Source organism: Chanos chanos, chromosome 1 (genome assembly GCF_902362185.1).
Source record: "Chanos chanos chromosome 1, fChaCha1.1, whole genome shotgun sequence".
In the NCBI taxonomy this organism is placed as follows: domain Eukaryota; kingdom Metazoa; phylum Chordata; class Actinopteri; order Gonorynchiformes; family Chanidae; genus Chanos; species Chanos chanos.
The window spans coordinates 57896294-57921293 of record NC_044495.1 but is presented as its reverse complement, the minus strand read 5'-3'; the positions used below and the strand labels follow the sequence as shown (position 1 = coordinate 57921293).

The 25000-nt window shown below is 41.6% G+C and overlaps 2 protein-coding genes across 3 annotated transcripts in view; both read left to right on the top strand.

The window, feature by feature from the left end:
* The first annotated feature begins 3722 nt into the window (after positions 1–3722).
* Positions 3723–10647, top strand: ube2d4 (ubiquitin conjugating enzyme E2 D4). The gene is made up of 7 exons (XM_030771907.1): positions 3723–3924; positions 7018–7081; positions 7637–7668; positions 7886–7963; positions 8098–8203; positions 10314–10407; positions 10571–10647. Exons 1-7 carry the CDS (start codon positions 3901–3903, stop codon positions 10614–10616), a joined length of 444 nt encoding a protein of 147 aa, XP_030627767.1. The 5' UTR covers positions 3723–3900; the 3' UTR covers positions 10617–10647.
* Positions 10648–15513: 4866 nt separating this feature from the next.
* dbnlb (drebrin-like b) overlaps positions 15514–25000 on the top strand; it is a 16260-nt gene continuing 6773 nt past the window's right edge. Inside the window, exons 1-9 of one of the 2 annotated variants that reach the window (XM_030772400.1) lie at positions 15514–15673; positions 18403–18458; positions 19084–19196; positions 19507–19581; positions 20533–20679; positions 21961–22038; positions 22186–22337; positions 22817–22871; positions 24592–24666. In XM_030772400.1, coding sequence (XP_030628260.1) covers positions 15591–15673; positions 18403–18458; positions 19084–19196; positions 19507–19581; positions 20533–20679; positions 21961–22038; positions 22186–22337; positions 22817–22871; positions 24592–24666 — 834 coding nt within the window. In that variant the 5' untranslated portion in view covers positions 15514–15590. The remainder of the gene's footprint in view (positions 15674–18402; positions 18459–19083; positions 19197–19506; positions 19582–20532; positions 20680–21960; positions 22039–22185; positions 22338–22816; positions 22872–24591; positions 24667–25000) is intronic. The other variant, XM_030772407.1, reaches the window with a different exon arrangement.

Sequence of the window (25000 nt, the reverse complement as noted above, 5' to 3'; positions counted from 1 at the left end):
ATTAGGATGAGTTAAGGTTGAGCTTACGGTCCGCACTTGATATAGAAATTGTTATGATGCCAAGAGGGAGGATACACTGAGAGAAAACCAAAGGACCCGAGAATTGAGCCTTGCGAAACCCCACATGTAATGTTTCATTTCCAAATGTGAAACCAGGAGAAAAAAAAAGAACATTTGTGTGATATAACCAGATCTTTTCTGTATGAAAAACAAACAAACAAACAAACAAACAAACAAAAACAGGTATGATATCAGATAGACCATTACAGTTTTAAAGACGATAAAATCAAAACAGAGGGATTTTAGCATCGATACTGAAACTAAAGTATATTTATTACCTGTGTAAGAGCAGTCTCTGTTGTGTGTGGCTTGCAGTAAAACCTAAAGCTGAAATTGATTGTTCCAGGAATGTGACTTGAGTGAAGAAAGTAATTTTGTTGTTTGACAGACCAATTTTTGAAGAACGGTTCTTTGAAACCGTTCTGAAATTACAAGAAGGAAAGGGATCCAGGTACTTGGAACAAATTTCGCATACATACACGTTTCACGTACACATCATTGTTATGTTGAGAGCTTACGAGATGTCTCTGCGAATCCATACCGTAGGAGACAGGGTCTTTCCTTGTCATGACGATTCCCATACCCCGCGGCCAACATCACCGAAACCCCCGCTACAGTGTCGCCATACTTAATTGTGCTTTCTGTGAGAGAGGTCAGCCCCCTCCTATATCACCCCCCCCCCCACACACACCCGTCCACAAGCATCCACACCAAGGCCCATACATCACAACAAGACCTGGGGGCATCCACCCAAACTGGGCTGGTGAAAGTGGACACCCTAACCTACTGCAGTGCTGCAATCTACAGTAACCCAACACTGCAGGAAAGACTGTGAGAGACTCTCGAAATATACTGCACCCCACCCCAACCCCCACTCCTAAATCCACCCCCCCCCCCAACCCCCCCCTCTCTCTCTGCCTGCAGCACTGCCAAACTCATACTTTTTCACCATGAGAGTTCCACTGCTAAAACTAAAGCAGACTAAATAAATATATAGATCTTCATGTGCTATTCTTGTATGCCAACAACTTAGAGTACATTGCATACCTGGAGCTACAGACTGATGAAATCAGTGGGTAATAAAGTCGAGCAAATTCATCTCTTTGCACACTACAAGTCTTTTGATGCCTAAACAAAATGGAAATGGATTGGGAAATCTTTCTAGAATGTCCCCCAAGATCAGGGCTAATGTGAGAGGGGATGGTAGGGTGGAGTTGGGAGGGGTGGATGGGGGTGTAAGGGTTGCACCTTGCTAAGAACCTTGGTTGAAAAAAACCCCCCATCTCCCCCAATCAGGAGAGGTCTGCATGTGCCCCCCCCCCCCCCCATCTCCACCCCCATCGTGTGTCCACGGGCCCAACCTGAAATCTCCACCCCGAGCTCCCGAATTCGATTCCATCCAAGGCAAGCCCCGCAGGACAGTGGGGTCATTGACAGAGCAGAGATGCGCAAACAATACGATATTATCCGAAGGAATCTCTAGGTTTTCCAAAGGAAAAAAGTCCTTCTCACTGACACAATTGATGAGAAGATCTCCAACCTGACACTGAATCAGCCATTTAAGACAAGCAAACAGTGCCAGCCATTCATGGCCCTCCGCTGAAAGAATGGCTTCTCTTTTTTCTTTACTTGTTTAAGACATATAAAGGGAAACTCATGAGGGTTTTGCGAGACAAGGCAGTGCAGAAACCAGAGTGCACAGCTGACTTGCACATGAATACGGCCTCACAATGAGAAAGTGATTACTGAGGACAATCCCCACGTCTGTGAGCGTGATGCTCAACAAGGCTAAATGGGTAATGAAATAAAAAACAAAAACAAAAAAAAAAAAAAACAGACACTCTTCACTAGTACTGATAGTTCACTAAGCATTATAAGAGCCTGATACTGAAAGGGGCCTAGAGAGAGACAGGGAGCTGACACAGCCAAAACACAGCAGTGTTGTTAATCTGATCTGATCAGTATGTCAGCGCTACTTCATTTTCAAAAACCTAATTTACAAAATGTGTTTACGCATCTCTGGGAGAAAATTAGGATTTTGTAAATCGCATTGAAAGCTATTGTGAAAATTCGTTAAAAGGACTGGGTCATTTGAAAAAATTTCGAAGTTTTTAAGTTGACCCAGTTGGCAATTGAAGAGATTTAAACAAGTTTTTTTCTAAGCAGCAGCAGCAGCCTGGTAACACGATAAAGGCATCCAAACATTTTCAAAACAACAGCAATTTCTTACTGCTGTTTACTTTAATATTTGATCCCTAGGGACATTTTACGGATATAAACATTAAATGAATAATAGGTTAACAATAACGTTTTCCATGACTAATGACTTCATGGCCTTCCTCTCCGTGAACGTAGGTGTGCGAGTTGCAAGTTCATGGTATCAGAGGCACCCAGTTTGATCACAGGGTACACACTAGACGACTGAGACTCCAAGATAGTGACTTGGGCAGCACTGAACTGCAATTTCAGTGAAGTTAAGATGAGTCATGGATTTTTGAAATGCGTCAGACAAATCAGAATTCTTAAATGTGAAGTTCCATAATTTGTCTCAGCTGGATGTGACTGTTTAACAGCGAAAACCAACAGGATCTTTGCGGTTTAAAAACATGAACCCAGTCAGTCATTCCTCAGTACCTCATCACAGTGAGTTGTAAGAATATCACGTTTGTTATGAATGAAATTCAGGTTTACCGCACCTTTATTTTGGCATCACTACAAATACCTTCACAGACAGGTTATAAATGCCATACCTGGGCCTCGCCAAACTCTGCCTCACAACACCTTTAACAAAGCTTTGACGCACTAGGGAGTGTTAGAACTTGACTTGAGCAAAAGTGTGCCGTCTGGTGAGTCTTTTCAGTCTTTTCACTTAAACTGCAGCCTCAGCACTTGAAGTGAAGCAGACTGAGGTGATGTGTTCATACTTTGGCTAACTATATGCTTATGTAACTCTATTTTTGCTTATTTGTTTGATTTTTTTTTTTTTTTGTTTGCTTGCTTAGTCATTTATTTGTAAAAATGGGAGCGCGGAGGGGGTGGGGGAGGGGGGGGGGGTTGGAAGAGTAAAATGATCTCTTTAGTAAACTGTGACGGAGATCGCTTCCTAGCACTCAAGCAAATGAACAGTTGTTGTCTAGTTAAAATGCTGACGCCTCCATCTTGTGGCTGTAAATCAGAATTACACAATCATCCTAAATAGATTATTGTGTGTTTGTATAGGGTGACGACTAAGACAACCACAAGAATAGTACCCTTTGGACCATTCAGGATTGAGACTTAAAATTAAAAACATGCAGATTGTGAAAAAGAATACGGGAACGGAGGAATGAACGAAAATACAACTGGAATTCTGTTCCACCAATTTCTGATGATGCTCCGTCATATGAACATATGAGGGAGTCATATAAACAGTTTTGAAATTCTAAATAAAACGTACAGAATTCATGTTAGATTTTTCTTTCATCGCGAAATGTATATAATTTCGGTAAGGTGTACATAAGAAAAATGATTTTATCTGCCAGTACAAAGGAGTAAAAACTACAATTCCATGCATCCCGACTCAGTTTACGACACTGAGTTCTCGAGGGCCTTGTTGCCTGTACATATCGCGATGTTACTCTCTAGTACAGAACCAGTGAGGTGAGGGGTAAGAATTACCGAAATCAGCGACTCCTGTGAAAACAGTCGTGTAAATGTTTAAAACCGTGGTCTGCATTTGCAGTTACTCAGAACAGGGCTGGTGACGTAACGACAAAAACAAAAAAACAACCGTAATCTCTAGACATAAACTCTGTAGGCCAATTATATCATACCATCCAGTCAGCTCCAATAAAACGGGCAATGGCGTTGAAAAGAATCCAAAAGGTGAGTGTTTTTGTTATTGTGTATATCACTCGTAAGTCTTGCTCGTTACTTCCGTTGCCCGTTTTCTATTATGTCTTTTTATGTTGAACGTTACCTCACTTTTTCTGTTTCCGAACCTGTCCTGGAAAGGCAGTGTATGTAGACAAAGACGAATGCCTTATGGTAGATGTATGTGCGCTATTGACGTGTTTTTTTTACGATCTACATTGTTAGGACAGGGTAATAACCATATAACTTAACAGCGTCTTTTTCTCAGCCAATTTGTTTCTTATTTGATCGTGTAATCGAGAATACTCGTTGGTTGGGCAATTACTTGAACGACGTGCAGTCTTGTCAGAGTTTGACAAGCGAAATGCGCTGTTTGTATATATGCATCAAACAATGGTATTACTATGCGCACAGAAGGAAAGGTTGGTGGACAATGAAAATTGTAACATTTTTTTTTATCTGACGGTCACGATGAGTATGAGTGGGACTGATGCGCAAGCGTGATGGACGACAACTGCTTGCAAGTTGCCAAATACTGAACCCCAATGTCAATGTTTCCATATATGGCGTGGCAAATAGGGCACTGGGACAGTGGAGGGTATTTTTAACAGATTTACCACAGCGCGCGCATACCCAGGAATTTAATCACTGCATTACACCAAATATAAGAGCTCTTATTTTCACTGATTTCATAATCTGTTCAAGCGTCACCTATTTGTGGCCGTATGACAGACTCATTCAAAATGGAGATAAATAGAAGGCAGTATCAGCAACATTAAGCTCCTTACGTAGTGAAAAGATCCATTCACAAAATGTTTCTATGTAGGAGATGTGAAACTGTCTTTTTAGGACATTTAACTAGAAATGCTTTATTTAGTTTCGTACAGTGCCGTCATATTTGAACTACTTCCAACTTAAAAGTGAGAGTTTCTCATTTTCGTAATTTGTAGCCTACCCCTTTAGGTTGGGGTCATAACACGAACGGTCACTATCCGGAAAGAAGTTTTAGTAATAACACGTAGTGATGTTATGAACATCACTTAGCTGAAGCTTTGGAGTTTAAGAGGAGGCACAAATCTCTCTCTCTCTTTCTTTGAAGCCTTCGATTCTGTTTTCAAGGAAACTCTGCCTCTATCATTACCGGTTTCGTGTAAAACACTACTCTGTATGTTTTGCCTTCAATTATTTGTCTTCACACAACCGGCCTCCCCCCCAGGTTTGTTTAAGAGGAGATCAGGGCTGGGTTACGAATGCGACAGTTTCATGTTCGTGTTGCATGACGTACTGAAGTAGAAAATCTATTTTAATTTGTATAAACATGGTTTAAACTAAAGTGATATTATTACGTTTACATCGACACACGTTTTCTCTTTACCACTGCTTTGTTCGACAGTGATGTGCTCACACGGGATGAGCCTTATAAAGCCGGACTGGGCCATGTAAAGTTCTTAAATGTCGAAGTTGACAGAAGCCAGAGCTGTAAATGGCACGATGTCTGATACTACTCACACTGCCATGGTGATTCTTTTACACGTGCAAATAACGGTCATTCATTCTAGAGTTCCAATATATTAACAGAGAACTACAGCATAATATTATGTTCACCCTCTCCTGGATTAGCCTGTGTTGTCTGTGATGAGAGGATTTGTCAGGGAGCAATATATGAACAATGTTCTTGCTGTGTTGCAGTTGTTGGAGATATTTTAGGCAGTTTTGTATTCCCCACAGCTCGTTTTGCACAGAGAAGTACTGTCATATATGAAATATGATGTTATTATTGTGAAAGAAAGTCTTTGTGAGAGAAGAAGTCATACTTTTGTATTCATCATGTGTTAGACAAGGAAAGGGGCTTTGTTTCAGGTTTTGTCCAGTTTAACTTGGCTTATGTATTTATTTGTGTGTTGGTTTGAGTGTTACAGATTGGTCCTTGACTTAATGAAAGTTCCGGTAAACAGCTACCAGCACATGCTGCTAACTTTAGAGGTACCTTTTCTGGGCTAGTGACTCAGCTAACAGACAATTTACAGAAAAACAAGCAATGCTGCTGCTACTTTGTGTGCGTGTGTGTGTGTGTGTGTTTTGCTTCCAGAAGACACAACAAGTTTAAAAGCAGTAACAAAAAGGTCTCCATAGACCTTTTGTCCTTCTCTGTTACTGGCTAATGTCTGTTTCCTCTTCCCAAATGGGCTCCTGCATTAATACTATTTTAGTAACCTTTACAAATTCCCTGAAAATAGAACAAATGTTCCAATTTTTCGGGTTTTCAGAGAGAATGCAAATACTCTCCCATGCGCACACACACACACACACACACACACACACACACACACACACACACACACAAACATGGAAATACAGAAAGGTTCAACCACAAATTCATTTCTCTAAAAACACAAGAAGTCAGCATGACACAACAGTTTACCCGAGACAGCTCTGAAAATACCCCTGAGTGTAGCCACCATCGTATATATGATATGATAAAAATATCCGACTCAGGAAGAGAAGTTGAACTGACTCGTCCATATTGGTTTAGATTACTGCATGAAGATAGCTGATGTCTGTTTACTGAGACTGTAGTAATGTAATGTCTGGTCGTTGGCTGCTCGACGCAAAACATCCATGATTCACCCTTTTAACCAACTCTGTCCTTCCCTTTACGACTGTCTAACCTGTTACCCTTGAAGTGCTTGAGAAAAGATGAGGTTTACTTATTGTAACCTTGATGTCTTATTTGCTTATGAAACTTAATGACATTCTCCGAACTGTTTGTTCATTGTTCATTGTTTTGGTTTTTTTGCCCAGCCTGTCATTTTTGGCAATGCTCCAAAACCCTACTTCAGGTTTTCTAGTCCAGTGAAGAGTAATCTAACACAGCCCGTGTGTGGAGCAATAAGAGAGTAATGCGGGGTGTCTGCAGTTTTTACAGTTTTTTTTTTTTTTTGTCACATTTCTGACACACCATTTGGACTGAAAGCATATTAAGTCTCTTGGAAGTTGAACACGTGCGAAAACGGTTGCCAGATGCTTTTCTGATCATGAGGTACTGCTTGGAGTTCTTTTTCGAATTTTGACGCTGTTCTTTTTCATCCATCTTTCCCTTTTAAGGAGCTGACAGATCTACAGAGGGATCCACCAGCGCAGTGCTCCGCCGGACCAGTGGGAGATGACTGTGAGTGAGAGCTTTGCTTGTGTTTACTGGTTTCCATTCAGAGGTTTAGAGGTTCTGACTTCAGTACAGATACAGATCATAGGCTTGATTCTTAGAGCCAGGAGTAACTTTGAAGTTTAGGATAACGTTTCTTCCCCTGGTCCCTCCCCGCTCTAACGCGGCAGCTTCGGCAGACCGGCTGTGTTTGAACGAGAGGAGACGTGAAACGTGCTAAGAGCTTCCAGTAGGAGGTTGTGAGATTTAGCAGTCTGACTCGCTCAGGTTTGGAAATAGGACTCTGAGAGGGTTAGAGACATGACTCTCTTAGAGTCAAGGAACTCAAGTTCAGAGGACTCACTCAGCTTTGACAGTCTGACCCTCAGGTTTCGATGCCTGGCTTTCTCAGCCAGCGTTCCAGATCTGATGGTCTCGGGTTTAGAGGCTGGAATTAGACATTAATTAGCACCAGCGTTATAAATACTTTGATGACATTCATAGTAACCATGCCTTAAACACTTTGGTCACATTCGTGTTTTCAGGTCTTGAAAAGTAATGTCTTTGTCATTTATTTTGCAGTGTTTCACTGGCAGGCAACGATAATGGGGCCGGTGGGTGAACAGTCTTCTTTTACTGATTCTAAATTCTTATTTGTACCTATTGCATTTTTCCTATCTCTATCTATCTATCTATCTATCTATCTATCTATCTATCTATCTATCTATCTATCTATCTATCTATCTATCTGTATGTTTTTCTTTCTGTCTGTCTGTCTGGCTCTCTGCCTGTCTGTCTATCTATTTCTGACAGTTTAATCTGTGCTTGCAGAATGACAGTCCATACCAAGGTGGGGTGTTCTTCCTCACAATCCACTTTCCTACAGACTATCCTTTCAAACCACCAAAGGTTAGACACTCCATCTTATATCTGTGCTAGGCCCATGAGGAAAATATCATTGATCAATTATTCAGATGGTTATATTTCTTCTTCTTCTTCTTCTTCTTCTTCTTTTTTTTTTCCTGTCTGCATTTTCCCTGCAGGTTGCGTTTACGACAAAAATCTACCACCCTAATATCAACAGCAATGGTAGTATATGTCTGGACATTCTCCGCTCTCAATGGTCGCCAGCGCTCACTGTATCAAAAGGTAAAACTGAATTTTCTTTGGCTACGAGACTTTTCATGTGTGACCTTGGAGATATATATGTGTGTGTGTGTGTGTGTGTGTGTGTATATGTCTGAAACTGATAGAGCTAATGAATATGAATGAAAAAAATATGTAAAGCAGGTAACTTTATCGCTGCATTGAACATTCAAAAGGGAGAAGAAAGAAATTCTTTGAGGACTCATGTAGGACAAGATCTGTGTATGACTTGGTGCTGAATTGGAGAGAGAGAGAGAGAGAGAGAAAGAGAGGGAGAGAGAGAGAGCACTGGTTGACTTGGACCTGGGAAGTAACAGCACAGATTGTTCATATGATTGACTGAGACCGTCCCAGCTGTTACATATCCCCTCATCTCATTCCAACTTGGCTTATCTGAGCGACTGCTGAAGCAGAGCGGATTATTCAGACCGGCATAGTAGCTGATCCTTGAAAGTTAGAGCTCAAAACCTTGTTTTTAAGAAGGATAGATTCACTCAAAGTAAATAGTAGCTGACCTATCTGAGTTTATCCTTAAAACTACTGACAGTTACATTTATGTGCTGTGTGTATGTTTTGTTTTTTGTTTTGCCTTTTTTTTTTTTTTCCCTTCAGTGTAGGGTGACAGTTCTTGTAGCATCTAAAATATATATATTTTTTAAACCATGTGGTATTTTTAAGCAGGAACGACAACTCTGAAATTAACAAGCCTAGCATTATTTTTAGACCTGTGGAAGTCAAGCTTTCACATGTATCCAATCTCTCATTGTGTACTACTCATGTGAAGAGAAAGGTGGTCAACACGGCAACTGTTGTCATAGCAATAGAGATGAAAGCTTGAGTGCTATGTGTAGGTGTTTCAAAACCTTTTCATGGTACCCAAGGAAAGCAACTATATATAGGAAATTATATAGGCTATATATAGGCTATAGTTTTAAGAAGGCTTCACAGCCTGCTTTTAGAATATAGTAACAGTGATATACCTTTTTATGCTTCACCGGATGCTAAATATAAACTTTGTCTAAATGATTCTAAAGAAATCTCAGTTATGTGGAAGGTAAATGTGACGTAAGGTAAACAGTTCAGTGGAAACAGCAGTCAACAACACGTAAAACATTTTTAAGCCTAACACCTGAAAATTCGGCTTTATTCTGTGTTTATTTAGTTGAGAAAAGCGGTCTGTCTCAATATGGCTGAGGAGAGAAAAAAGGCGTTTGTGTCTGTAAACTGTGACGGTCCTGTGACAGTGAATGTGTGTTGGCAGACATGCTGAGAGAGACTGACTGTACACAGTGTTCTGACTAGTACGCTTATTTCTGACTAATGCGAGATCACTCACTCTGAGTTTTGTGCGTGCGTGTGTGTGTGTGTGTGTGTGGACTGAGAGACTGCGGTCTACTGTGATTCTGTCTGACTACTGAAATCCATGCGAGGAAGGACTCACACTCCTCCTCATTGACCCCTTGTACACACAAACACAACACTGTCCCGTGTGTAATACTGTACATGCATTCATTGTGCTTATTCTCTCCCTGTGAATCTGCCAGGCCGAATGGATTTGTTATTTCAGTCTTTTGTACAAGCACATATTTATTCTTTTTTTTTTCAATGGTTTTTATAAGAAGAGTCCCTGTGCCTTAGGTTTTTCCATACAAGGTTTTTCCATCTCAAGAGATTATGTATGGGTATTTAATATCTCACAGGTCAGTGTTTGTTATCACCACCCCTCATGGCTCTGTTTCTTTTTGTTGTTGTAGTTTTTGATGTTGTTGAACACCAGCGTACCTACCAAATAAACAGTCTGCATTCCTGGCCCTGGATTTGAGAGTGCTGCTTTAGTCTTTACCATTAAAAAAAATGAAAAGTTGAATTAACTTAAAATTATTAGGCAACTGTCTTCACCATGTCTTTTTTTGAAGGCTGAACTTTAGCTCACAGGTAACTATATACAGGTCCCATAGTGGATTTAAGTCAATAAGCCTCTGAAGTAAGCTGAAACATGTCTGCGTGGACTCTGATTTCCTTTTATTTTAGACAATGAGAGAGACAGGGGTTTTGGCAGCTTTATTGCCGTCTCTCGTTGACAAGCGCGTGTTTTTGTCTGATCGTTTTGCAGTGCTGCTGTCCATTTGCTCCCTGTTATGTGACCCAAACCCAGACGACCCGCTGGTACCAGAGATTGCACACACTTACAAAGCAGACAGAGAAAAGTGAGTACCGTGACTCCCGGATTCTCAGCCCCCCTTGTCGGGTCTCTTTCCCACCGCATCCCCGTATCCGTACGGAAGGCTGAAATCTCATTGTCTGGAGGGGTAGGTTCGTGTGACGTGTGGGGGTTGATCTTTTTTTTTTTTTTCTCGTTGTTGTTTCCAGGTACAACAGACTAGCGAGAGAATGGACGCAAAAGTACGCCATGTAAGATTGCATGTGACCAGTGAAACAAAACAAAGGAACAAGGAGAAATTATCTTTTAACTTTTAACGCAAGGATAAAGAACTAACAGAGGAGGAGGAGGAGGAGGAGGAGGGGGGACAAATTAAAGACGCACCCTGTGAAGAGAAGCGAAGAGAGAGAGAGAGAGAGAGAGAGAAAAAAGGAGACGAAAGAGCAAGCCACCACCCGTCGATAACGCTGGCTGCTGTGTGCCGACCCGCCGACCTGTGCCGTTCCTCCGAACCGCGGGTGCCCGAATCTGCGGAGCAGAGCCTGGGAAAAAAAACGCGTGAGGAGGGGGGAAAAACCCGGAATTACGCCAGGCTACACCACAACCCAGGAAAAAACATGTAGACTTTTTACCGCTGTCAGTATTACTGCTGTTATTGTGATATTTCTCTTATCGGTGTTACTGCTCAAATTCTTCTTTATATTTTCATCTCTATTCGTTGATGTTGCCAGACTGATATTGTTACTTTGTTCTACTGAATGCTAAAATGTACGCCTGAAGTTGGAGTGGAAGAGAGACGTTTGCTTGGCCTTACCTCCGTTCATATGGCACCTACTGGAAGTTTGTCTGTGTGTGTGTGTGTGTGTGTGTTTTTTGTGTGTGTCTGTGTGAGTGTGTTTAAGTGTTCCTCGTCCCATGCCTCAAAAGACAGATCTCAAACACACCAACGGACATATGATTGAATTGTGTGGACAGTCTACCTCCTCAAACTATGGTCAACAGCTCAACTGTGGGTTTATTTTTTTTTTTCAGTGAAGGAAAGTATTCTTTGCTCTGTGGTGCAATAAACACAAAGAGCTTCGAATGAACTAAATTCAAACCATAACTCTGAAACGAGCAGTTGTGGGTTTGGGTCATTTTGGTGCTGTACCTCTCACTGTTCTCCTCATTTTTATTTTTTTTTTTTTTTTTTTTAAACCGGTTAATCTGGGGAGGAGTGGAATGTCATAGCAGAATGTTCCATTTGTCCTCAGGCTGTGCATTCTAAACAGTCCCATCTGTAGATCCTTAACCATTCAAAAGCCAAATGTTCCGTACACAGAGACCCGGAACTTTTGAATGTTTTCAATCGAACAAAATCACCTAGCAACAGGAATTGGTGTCTCTGCATTACGCAGACGCGTCGGTCGTTCGCCGTGTAGCTTGCTGTAGGAACGTACCGCCAGTACTTAATGACTCAACCCAGTATGATAGGTGGTGAAACACACACACCCCCTTTTTTTTTCGGAGAGGTGATTTGAGGTAGGCTTTGCATTCTTTTCCTTCCTCCAACTTCTCTTGCCATGTTCTTCGTGCACAAATGCTGTTTTATTGTTAAACACTATGATGTGAATGTTTATAGATGGCTGTAGATAGGTTCCCTTAATTGGTGGTGGGGTGGGGGGGGGGGGGGGGGGGGGGGGGCACTGTGATATTGCAAAAACTGATTAGACATATTATTAGATGATACTGGAATTGTAATACAAACTTAAATATCCTTGAGATAAAGGTACAAGAGAAAAAAAAAGAAGAAAAAAAAAAAAAGATTGTTACCTTTTCTTGTTTTTTTTTTTTTTTTTTGAGATCTCCTTTAGATGAACTGGTTCCTGTGTTCATTTATGATGGGGTGTTTCTTTGTCTTTGTTTTTTTTTTTTTTTTGCCAACTCAGTAGACTTAAGCCACCATGGCTGCATGTGCATGCCACTTGAGGAGTGTGTCTGTTTGTTTTTTAGAGATTTGTATTGTAACCTCGCCCTTCGATTCCGATCCTCCATTCACATGTCTTAAAAAAAAAACAAAAAAAACGGAAGATTCGCTTGCAAAAATTTATCAGAGCAATATTTGTATTTAACAATGCTGAATTGTGGGATTGTACGAAAAAAAAAAAAACTCCACCCCTCTTTGTCAAATGTGACCCCCTTTTTTCCCCCCTCCTTTTTTGTCTATCACACAGAAGAGACACACTGTTGTATGAAACATGTGAATGCAATATGTCACTGATAATTCATTTTTCTTCAGTTTCTACAGGAAATCTATTGGGGGAGGGGGGGGGGAAAGCATAGTTAATAGAATAATGTTGTTACTAACATTGTCATTTACCTGATCATAGTCCTGTTATAGACTTGATATTAACCAGTTACAGGTGCTGTTCTAATGTACTATTAGTGTAAGTCAGTTTAAAGGTGAACCTGTCTCTTTTCATGGCCTACCTACATCAGATTAGAGAAGGTTTTAGACGTTGCCATAGCTGAGAGGAATTTGAATTCTCGCTTCTCCAATATGAGAAAATGGGAGTTTTTTTTTTTCTCTGAATACGCTTCTGTGCACTTGAGCTGAGAAATGATTGCCTTTGGAGAGAGGTCGCTGAAAGGTTGTCTGGGAAACGCTCTCTGTTTGGGAAGAAAAAAAAAAATTTGTAAGCTCCCCTTTTTACATTTGTCTCAGCTTTGGTGCTCCCATTCAGGCGCCTGTGTCACATCTGTGAGTTTCATTCACCCTGAAAAAGGGCTGTGTGCGTCTCAGTAACATTTTAGCTAGTTCGATTTGGAGCTGTGATTTATGTACCTTTTAAAAAGAAATGTTGATTTCGGCATCTTTTTTTTTTTTTTCTTTTTTTTTTTGGCTTTTGGAGTCTCAATATGCCTTTACAGTTTTGTAATATACAATGGGAAAGAAAACGAATCATTTGAAACCTCACTAGCAGGAACCTTCTTGCACCTACAGCATTCTAAAATTCTTTTGAATGTAATGTGTGAGTGCTGCCCAGAAAGTCTGTTTTAAAAGCAGAGCTTCTCTGTGATGCGTGTATCATTGTTCGTCACGGTTTGGTTTTTTGGGGGGGGGGTTTTTTCAGCTCACTGGTAGTTCATAGTTTGTTTATTTATTTATTTATTTGCTATTTATTTGTCTTCCAGCCATTAGCCGCGGTTCATCAGCTGTTTCCTTTCTAAATGGTGTCTCGAACATGTTTATGTGTGTGCGCGCCCGTGTGTATGAGTGGATGCTTGTTAGGATTTCACTGGGATACAGGGAAGTTATACTGCTGGTGTCGTTAACGTAGGTTGAGTTTGGCAGAATAGCATGCTTTTGCACTCTGGTGAATGTTTTCCACAGCTATCCGTATAATATCAGGGATCTCTGTACCATACACCCAGCATTCAGATGCTCTCAAATAAAATCTTAGCCTTAACCATCAATGTATAGTTACAGGTACTGTACTGTAACAACGTTTGCTCAAAAATACTTTTTTTTTTTTTCATTTACCTTCTAAAGGGATTTTTAAAGGACAGTTGTGTTGCAAATGAAAACACAATTGACAGGGGACTGATAGGGTACCAACTACACACACACACACACACACAGAGCCATATTAACCTCCTTGCTAACTGCTATCTACTTTTTTTTTTGTTGTGCTGAAAATCTCCTGTCATTCTTAAAAGCTCTCTCCTCCTGCATTCTGAAACAGTACAGCTACAACTAACCTCCAATGTGTGGACAATGGTGAATAAAGCTCCTTTTATTTAAGACACTGTCTGATATTTATTATAGCTAGCTGCTTATTGGACAGTTACTCTTGGATCAAGTCATAATCAAAGCTCCCTGAGCCGATATTTTTAAACATATCAAAAAGGCTGCTGGAAACAGTCTGCCCTCTCAGCAAATAATCTGATTGGCCAGATGCAAAACCTTTGCTCCCCTTCCCTAATGTATCACCATTACTTTTTGTAGGTGACATTGTGAAAATCAGTTGGTTTCAAAGTATTTCTAATCTGATGTTTGACTTTAAAATTTTCCTTAGCATTACATAGACGAAACAGAGCGAGTCTACGTTACGTATTCTGTAGACTGTTTTCTCCAAAGCAGTTCTTGAGCGTACCCTGCCATGTGTGGCCGAGCTGATCCAATAGATTCACTCATTTTCAAACAGTGGGTCAATATCCAATCAGACATGCTGGTCAAGAACCAAACCAAATATACATAAGACTGAGGGTACTTGAGGTCTGAGTCCAGAAGCACTGGATCAGAGCATATGGGATGAAACTACTCCAGTGATATTGAGATGATCTACCCTGTCAAGCCATGGGTTATTTCACAGCTGCAGCATGAGTCAAGAGCCATTTAAATAGTTTTACTTCTCCTGCACACATAATGAGCTGTACAGCCCAGTGCAGTCTGTGTGGTATTTCTGATATCTTTGTTGTGTTAGAGTGGATGGAGTGCACAGATAGAAGGGCAGAAGTTTACTGTCTACAATATGTGAATTTGTCTCTGATGTTATAATGAAATCAAAACATTGGGTTATAATTTCAGGGTGTAGCTTTAACAGGATTAAAAAAAAAAAAAAAGAATACTTTTGACTGCGCGTTGACTGTGCAAAGCGGGCAGACTGAATGTTCTCGAACTGTCCGAACGTGATTTTTAAAGCAGTGCAAAAAAAAAAAAAAAAAAATGCAAATACTGGATTACATTATGAATTGGTAATAGAAATAACTGTTGAAATTCTGCCATCCAAAAAGTCATTCTCGTAGCTGTGATGTAAGAGCAGATGCTGTCATTCAGTACTTCAGAGAAAAAGTTTTCATGGTCTTATATAGTAGCTACAGGGTTAGCCAAAATATTCGCGTTACACATCAGTACATTTGGTATGAATGAGAATAACAAGACCATAAACGGATATTGGGTCCAAAATCAAATAACTTTCCCAGGGGCGCTTTTTTCAAAATGTGATGACAATAGATGTTTCTAGCGTTTAATATCCAGCAGGTGGCACCCGTCTCCTGTTAAATTGATCTCTCGTGTCCACCCCCTGTACAGTGTTTCTGTGTAGCTACGTGATGTGGCGTGGAGCGTTTCCTGTTGGTATGCGCACATTGCACGGCTGAGGTCCCTAGTCTGCTCCTACAGAGTTAAGTGAGCAGCCTCTCCCTAGAGTTACAAGGTCGGTCGAATAACTAAATAAAGGTAGAATTATGGCTGTGAACCTGAGCAAAAACGGCCCAGCCCTCACTGCTGCCTATAACGAGGTCGTTAATGAAAAATCCGACACCGACTGGTAAGTCAAAGGTCCAAATGATTCCTGGTCTGTTATCATCTTGCGATGGTTTACATCCTGTGTTTAGCCCATGAGCTAACTGATAGATGACTGTAACAGTAGCCTTGGCTAGGATAACTAGCCAACTGGCTAACGTTAACGTTACGGTAGAGCTACTAGTCGAATAATGTAGTTGCTTTCACTGATGAGGAAATGGAATGTACTTTCACATGGCTGAACACTGATTTATATTTATGTGTATGTGTCTTAGCTACAGAGCTAACGTTAATGCAGTGAGAACTGAAGAATACCTATCTGCCGCCCAGCTAGCTATCATCACCAGTTTGGTGACAAATAGTTTTGAGAATTAATTGCATTTCAGTGTTAGACAGCCTTCCGGATTTTGTTTATGAAGAATGCCGTTTGGCATGTGTTCCAATGCACAGACGAACAATGGACACGGATTAACGAGGTTCAATGTCTATGTTGCTCCATTCTTCCGAATATATAGACGTTATCAGGGAGCAAATGACGGCTTTGCGCTCTGCAATCTCGTCTCAGTATATTTAAAATTAGTCACTGTTCCTGGCGGCCTCTATGGCAACACATTTGTCAGCTATCTGTTGCTTTCTGGTTTCTACAGAAGTGAAAAGAACGATAACTAGGAAGAATGTTTTTCAGTGTCTTTATCTTCCTCTCAACGTCTAAGACAGTAACTAAGAACAGAGCAGTTAATCTCACATATTCGCTGTCCACTTCACAGTCTTGTGTTGATCCAGAGTAGAAGGGAAATTGTTTAAAACAATCTGAAAGCGCAGTAAAAATGGAGAATCCAGTAAACGAACCGATAATGTGTATGAAAGTGACCCAAACATTATCGGCTCTCAGTTCATATTACCACAGGTCAATCGTAATTTGCTGCCACATGCAAAATCACACCTTTGAAAAGTTTATTGTCTAAATCATGCATGAACTTTAGAGGAATCACAAGTTATCTGTTTAAACAGATATCCGGTTAAGGATTAGACCGTATATCAGTGAGGAAGTCAAATATGTCACACAAATGTCGAATGTATCCGGAGAAATTATGTTCTACACCTACGCTGATTCTTAGTAAGAGACCGTATTGATTCTTGTCCACGTACAGAAAAACGAGGCTTTAATGGAATTTGCAGCTGTGCATGGGCGAGAGATGAACGCTTAGCATAACCTGTTGTTTAACTGTACTTAAAAATGACCTACATTAATTAAACTCATTTTCTACCCAGAGGTCTGACAGTGCCGGTACAGGATGTACAGCATCATATGCTCTGCTTTACACACACACACACACACACACAGTGTCTGTCACACACAAGTCCTAACACTCTAAGCACAAAAGGTTCCATGCTAGAACTATTGGTCCCACCAACAACTTTAATGTCAGTCAGTAGATAAAATCATTATTTCAAAATTTCAATTATTTCAGAAGAATTTCCAGGATGTGTTGTTTCCTGTCCAATGAAGAAGCAGTTATTGCAGATTCCGAATGTGCCTTTATGCTCTATTTGTTGGAATTTGCTGATGGGACTATGCAAGCTCTCTCTCATAAACAGCTAATTAGCCTTGTGTGTGAGGGAGCACAAGGCATTTAGAAAGAGGTCAAATATTACAGGAAATGAGATGAGGGCTGTTGTGACGTGAGAAAAAAAAAAAAAAAGAAGGAAGAAGCTGGTAGGGAAATTAGTTTTCACATACATTATCTTCAGAGGCTGCCTTTCTCGTGGCATGAGTGCATGCTTTTTGTGTTAACGATTACGTTAAGTTTGCAACCACCATTACAAACCAATGCTTATTATAGTCCACCATGAGAGCTGTATTAAGCAGCACGGTACTGTGGTAAGATTGGGGCTATTCTGTGTTGAATACACTTCCTCTTCCTTTCGCTCACTTGTGTTGACTAAGTTAACACTTGCACAGTCACCCCAGAGTTTCAAAGAGGAAGCTGTCAGAGAGCTCACTGAATGGCCATTGTTTGCGCAGAAATGAGGGAGCCAAACGTTTTTTTTTTTTTTTCCCTTTAATAATTTGATCCATTGGAGCACCTGGTGCAACATATTGTAGGTATCCATCCCACAGACTGCTTAACAAAGAGAGAACCTGGCTAGCACACATTGTTTGGATCTGTGTGACGATACTTGTGACACTGCTTAATTTGATCAAGCAACAGAACGATTTACAGTATAATTTACATCGTTTCCTCAAAAAGATTTGGGGACACATCAGTAAACATTTAACAGTTAATTAAAATGCTAAAAGGCCACGCCTCGGTGGAGGACTCCTAAAACCTGGTCTCGGAGGAGGACTGGGCTAGTGCTGGTTTTTATATCAACCAAACACTGAGGTGTTTTATATCAACCAAACACTGAGCTGGCTAAAGACTGCACGCACCTGTTTCCCAAGTATGAGGGGACGACAAAAAGCAATAGGACTCTGGTAGTCCCCCCCCCCCCCCCCCCCTCCCCCCCCCCCCCCCCAGGAACTGGATTTGAAGGACCCAGTCCCAAACTGTACTCCCCACTTTGATCTAACCACTATAAGCTCCAGAGACGCACTTTTCTGCAGTAATCTAATGGAGTAGAACAAGAGTCGTGACATTTACAGTTAGAAAAGCTTTTCTTTTTTTTTTGTTTCCATTGAGATACTGTTGTGAATAGTCATCATGTTGTCATGGTAATGAGATTTAAATGTTCTATATTTTCTCCCTGCAGGGCCTTGTTCACTTATGAGGGGAACACCAATGATATCCGTTTGGCAGAGACAGGAAGTAAGTAATATCTCTGCCTTTCTGTATTGTCTGTGGTTTTAACGACGTCTTGAACGTGATGGTGTTTCTTCCGTGTTGTTATTGTGATCCATGTTATGTTCCAAGCTTTCTGAATTTCTGTTATGAATTTATGGATGTGTGGAGGCCCATTTTCAGGTCCCGTGAGACAGCTGATCCTCTGGTTTCCTCATAACCTACGTTTTGTTTTGTTGTTATTGTTGTTGTTCCAAAGCACTACTTGTGTTTCCAGTTTCTGTTTGGCTCATAATTGTCTTCTCGTATGGGTTTCTACTTGAAGGGAGCCCGCCCCCGCCCCCCCCCCCCCCCCCCTCCCCGGTCCCCCTACTTTTCATTTAAAGCAGTACGCTTGTGTCAACCTTAAATTGTACTTTTTAAAAAAGATGCAGCATCAAAACATTTGAGATTGACTCTGTGAATTGTTTTGTCATGACTGTATCTGGTCAATCCTGGGAAGCTGTGTAAGGATAAGCGAATTGATGAATTCTGAGGAAGTGTGTGTGCGAGAAGAAAGGTGTGTGTGTGTGTGTGTGTGTGTTGAATTCTGGAGAGCTATGTTATGGTTGTGTGTGTGGTGAAGATGTTCTAAGCACTGTGTGTTTTCCAGCGGGGGGTTTGGAGGAACTGGTGGATGAGCTAAACAGCGGCAAGGTCATGTACGCATTCTGCCGAGTGAAAGACCCCAACTCTGGTCTACCCAAATACGTTCTCATCAACTGGGTGAGTAATTCTGCTTCCCTCCTTCTGTTTTGTTGTTTTTACTTTCTCTTTCTTTGTGTTCAGAGAACCGCAGACTTTTTAAGAGCTGCAGTGCCACAGAGTGATTTGCTCTGCTGGTCAAATGCATCATCAGATTGACCTTTGTTCTCTGACCAAATGTATATACAGAACTCTGAATCAAATATGTAATCTTCAAATGTAAACACACAAATGATGTAAAAAGGAACAAAATATGAATATGGACAATATCGTACAGTAGATCATGTGCTTAACTTCATTCTCTTGTGTGTGTGTGTGTGTGTGTTTTCAGACTGGTGAGGGAGTTAAGGATGCCAGGAAAGGACAATGTGCCAACCACGTTAGCACCATAGCTAACTTCCTCAAGGTGACTTCCCTCTCACACAGTCTGTGCGCAGAGCAGTCTGCACACGTTAGCTGACTCACCGTGTCACTGTGATTCCCCCCCCCCTCCCTCCCCTCCCCGTCAGTACCTCTAACTGTTAACCAGTGAAATATAATTATGACTCAGTGCAGACGCTTAGAGACAAAACGTCTCAGCCTGACAACAGGATGTGACGTCAGAGACCAGCACAGGAAGTGCAGTCAAAACAGCTCCCCTACCCAAGACATCAGTTTTTGTTGTTGTTGTTGCTGTTGTTGTTGTTGTTGCTGCTGCTTTTGTTTTGTGTGTGTGTGTGTGTGTGTGTGTTAGTGCACGCGTGCATGTGTGATAATGATTACATCATAGGTACTAAAGGGACACCCAGTGCTTGGTTTAACTGCTCTGTCACAGCGAAATGTTGCCCTCTGAGTCATATGGTTTCATTATTGTAGAAATGTGCAGAATCGGAAATTGGTTTTCCGAATGATTTTAACGGCAGATAAGAGTCATTTTAGACAGTGTCAGGCACGCGCGCATACGCACACACACATCCACAAACACACACACACAAGCACGCACAGGGTAAATGCCCTGTGTTTTTAACTGAGTGCAGGACAGTATGTTGCAGTGAGAAGAGGTACGCAATGCTGTAGTATGCACATTCTGGGCATTTTCATGCCTGAATTCCCAGACAGAGAGAGAGAGAGAGAGAGAGAAAGAGCGAGAGAGAGATAGAAAGCAAGAGCGTGTGCGCGCTAGCTTTGATGACTCATCAGGGGTAAACATGGGAAATGGGTGTTGCCTCCACTCTCATATCAAACACGGGGCTGCTTGTAATGTTATGTTATCTTAAAAACAAATTTGAGTCGACTTACATTTGTTCAAGTGTGTGCGTGTGTGTTTGTGTGTGTGTGTGTGTGAGAGAGACTCAAACTCAAAGTCATGTCCTTCCAGGGCGCCCATGTGACCATAAACGCCCGGGCTGAGGAGGATGTAGAGCCTGACTCCATCATGCAGAAAGTGGCCAAAGCATCAGGAGCCAATTACAGCTTCCACAAAGAGTCCAACCGCTTCAAGGACAGTGGCCCCCAGGGCCCTGTGGTCAGTCCCCAACTCTCTCTCTTTCTCTCTCTCTCATACACGCACGCACACACACACACAGACACACACACACACAAACAGGAACAGGAACTCACGCACTGTCCGGTTGACAACAGGAATTTCTGCTTAACATCAACATTCAGACACACTGAAGTTAGCGCACGCTCTTATGCAGAGCCAACCGAGTGAACAGTATGTACGTAACACAACACACACACACACACACACACACACAGAAAAAAACATTGATTAACTCTTCAGGAAAGAGCCGAGATGGGAAGCGTTTGAGTCTCATCGACTGCATTTTCTGGCGGCTGTCAGCGTCAGATGGAGATGGTTCTTTTCCTCCATGCAAAGTTTGCATAAAACACACGGTTTAATGACACATGTAGAGATATGATGCGAAGCAGTTATGAGGAACTAGGACACATGTAAAAGTATTAACCACAAAATATGCATCTTGGTAATCTGTCTTTACCCACGAAAAACACAGACAATACGACCTCATTTTGCAGGCAATGTTCCATTTACCCTAAACCTATTTATGGTTTTGCTTGACTCGTTGCAGCCTTGCTTTTGTATTACTTTAACATGCATGCAGCTGATTGTGAGAGACGAAAAAGAAAACACTGTAACAAAACGCTAGCTGCAGATATGAAGAAAGCCAACGAAGAAAATGACTAAACGCTTTACAGTTTGACCCGAGTGTTTGGCAGTTTGGTAGGCAGTGTGTTTGATTCAGTGGCGCGTGCATTTGCATGCTCGTACATGCCACCCACAGTAGTGCGTGCGTGCCTGTTTTATAGATGGGCTATGCTGTATCCCCTCAGCACCGTCCAGCGGTCTCACAGTGTGCCAGCGTGTGTGCCAGCTTGTGTGCCAGCTTCCACTCTGTTTACACCAAACACGCAGACACAGTGCTGTGTCAGGACTTCCAGAGAGCAGAGTTTAAATAGCACAGTTATTGGCATTGCCTCTGTTTGTGTGTGTGTGTTTGTGTGTGTGTTTGTGTGTGTGTTTGTGTGTGTGTGTGTGTTTATGTTTGTGTGTGTGTGTTTGTATCCGTAAGGGGGAAAATTTGTTCAGCTGTGTGAACTATTCATTTTTATTGAATTTCAATGTAAACATTTACCATTTTTCATTGACCAACCCTGTTATCAAAGCTTGATCAAGCAACATAGTATTTGTATGAAACATAGGTGGGTTCTTTTTTTTTTTTTTTTATCGCTGCATTGAAACGTTTAAACACTAAAAGACACACTTTTTGATCTTCTTCACCAGGGATCAGTGTATCAGAAGACCAATGCCATGTCTGAAATCAAAAAAACAAATAAAGACAACTTCTGGGCCCAGGCAGAGGTAACTCAAATAGCAGGCAATTCAAGCATAACCCCAGTACACACTGCGGCCAGTTGACATACCCATATGTTTCATAACCTCTCTCGTTCCGTCTCTACCTCTCCTCTGCCCCCCCCCCCCCCGTTTCTCTCCCTCTCTCCCTTTCAGAAAGAAGAGGAGAGACGACGCCAAGAAGAGAAGAGAAAAGCAGATGAGGAACGGCAGCGGCTGGAGAAAGAGAGAAAGGATAGAGAAACGAAAGAGGCGGCGTTGAGAGAGCAGAGAGCGAAAGAGAGGGCCTCCCAAATAGACGAACAGAAGTAGGCCTACGATTCATACTCTCTAATCATACGCGTTTTACAAACTCAGCGTTTTCCAGTGTCTGAGTTCCCTGTGGGGGCCTTTTTTTTGAGAATTCTTGAAAAAAAAAAAAACTATCGTGTGGTGATATTTTTTCGGCTTGGTCAGCTGAGATGTTGAATTGGTTTCGTGTTGCGTAGTACAGATGAAGCAGTAGTCCCCATAGTAGTAGCAGCAGCAATGATTTGCAGGGCGTAATTGGATTGTCTGAAGGAGGTTCTTGAGTCTGGCTTTTTGAGTTGTTCTGACAAGCTTCACACATTTAAGTGTTCTCGCAACTACAGTTCTAATAGTGAAGCCTTAGGCCTCAGTGTCGAAAGAGATTGTGTCAAGCCTAGCTGTTATAGAAGGGGCATGTGTGTGTGTGTGTGTGTGTGTGAGTGTGAGAGTAGTCTGCAGTGAGAGTGACTATACTCTGTTTTGGGCATTTGTTGAACAGGAAATACCAACAGCAACAGGAAGCCAAGAGTCATCAGCATGAAAGACAGCAGTGGGTGAGTGAGAGTTCCTTTTACCTGAGCAGTGATCTTGCAGATTATAATCGCAGATAAACCAGATATTACTCACACAGATTATCTCCCTAAACCCAAGCGTCCTCTCACCGATTACCCAACGATTACGTGCACATATAACCCTTTGATTTAGACCAAGACCTCTCACAGATTATTATCACCTGGTTGTCCGTTTACCTGTACATTCTCTCACGGATTACCCACACGTTACTCACACAGATTACTCTTTTAATGGAACAAGATTATTCAAAGATTGTAGACACATGGCAGATAACCAGATGTAGGACACAGTTACAGAATCAGTCATCCTTAGTATTCTCAGTGTTTGTTCAGAACATAGGATCAGATTACCCAGAGATTTAGCACAGATTACTCATTTTGCATGAGAAACTTCTCAAGGATTATTCACGCAGATTATCCAAAAATGTATTCTCACACCCCCATCAAAATCACAATCCTCACCTGTAAATAATCCCTCATTTAAATACTGGTGTTCACAACACTTTTTTTTGGTTGTTTTTGTTGTCGCTTTCTTTTCTTTTTTTCTTTTTTTTTTCAACAATAACCAAAAACGGATCTGAAAGATTCTGACCTTTTCACTGATCGTTTCTTGGAAGCATATCTTTAACAAAAAAAAAAAGTCTGAGTTATGTTATCAGTGATATTGCTACTTCTCCTTTTCAGACGAATTAACATGTCTGTCGCAGATCTCTCTCTTACAATGTCCTGGCCACTGTGGATAATCTCTCCGCTGTGTTTACCAAACATATTTTGCCTAAATAAGTCAAAGCCGTCTCAAGTTTCTGAGATAACGACATAAGTGGACCCTTGGACTATCCCAGCAAACAGGATGTCTGAATTACCGGTATGACTTCAGCCACAAGTCAAAGCTGTCTGATAGAAATACTCCTTTGCTCTTGTCCTATTAGACAGATTAGATTTTTTGTCTCAAAATATGTGGCTAACTGAGAAAGCCTTACGTTGGAATATCCCCCGCACGTTCATAATTATAAAGATCGTGTAAGAATGACTCTCAGCGGTCAGTATACGTACGAGGTTGCTGATCACATGGTCTTGATTTGTCATTGTGAGAGAACGAGGCGGGAATGCACGTGTGCCGTGGTCACGCTAGAGTGAAGCTAAACGGTACATAGTGACGTGTGAGAGATGCCACACTGCATGATGGTGTATGGCGTGGAGTGACTGATACACCATCTTTCTCTCAGCTCTAAAGACTGCTCCATACATGCTCTCACTTTTTGTGTGTGTGTGTGTGTGTGTGTGTGTGTGTGCATATGCATGTGTGTATTGCTCAGCGTGCAGAGGAACCATAGATAGATTGATCAGTAGATGGAGTTGTTACCATTTAAAGGTTGAAGGCTGTGAGAGACAGAAGTGTGTGTGTGTCTATGTGTGTGTGTGTGTGTCTATGTGTGTGTGTCTATGTGTGTGTGTGTGTGTGTGTGTGTGTGTGTGTGTGTGTCTATGTGTGTGTGTGTGTGTGTGTGTGCATATGCATGTGTGTATTGCTCAGCGTGCAGAGGAACCATAGATAGATTGATCAGTAGATGGAGTTGTTACCATTTAAAGGTTTAAGGCTGTGAGAGACAGAAGTGTGTGTGTGTCTATGTGTGTGTGTGTGTGTCTATGTGTGTGTGTGCGTGCCTGTTCTAAATGCTGTTCCACTAACCTGGGTCTTCAGGAGGAGCAGGAGAAAGAGTTCCAGGCGGAGCAGAAGAAAGGCTTCAATCGTGGTGAATCTGTGGAGAAAGCCAACGTGAGTGACAGAAGGGAAAAAAAAAACAAACAAACAACAAAAAAAGAAAACAATTAACATGACCAGCCCAGGCCCCGCAGAGCCGGTTTTCCTTCTCTCTCGCTCTCCAGTCTTCAGAAATAATCCCCTAATGGCCTTCTCTCTCTCTCTCTCTCTCTCTCCCCCTCCCTCTCTAACTCACACCCTGGCCTTTCTTTATGTCCTCTGCTGCTTTTTTAGCTAGCTGACCTGTTGATTCAGACTCGACGCGTCTGGACTTGCTCTTTTCTCTGTCTGACCTTTTCTTGTGTTGCTCAATTTGTCTTCCACCTCTCTCTCTCTCTCTCTCTCTCTC

Bases quoted from the DNA above. Each gene is read 5' to 3' on its own strand.
- ube2d4 (XM_030771907.1), top strand. From the start codon at position 3,901: ATGGCGTTGAAAAGAATCCAAAAG. The intron at 3,925-7,017 runs GTGAGTGTTTTT...TTCCCTTTTAAG, and splicing joins CGTTGAAAAGAATCCAAAAG to GAGCTGACAGATCTACAGAG. The intron at 7,082-7,636 runs GTGAGTGAGAGC...TTTATTTTGCAG, and splicing joins CGGACCAGTGGGAGATGACT to TGTTTCACTGGCAGGCAACG.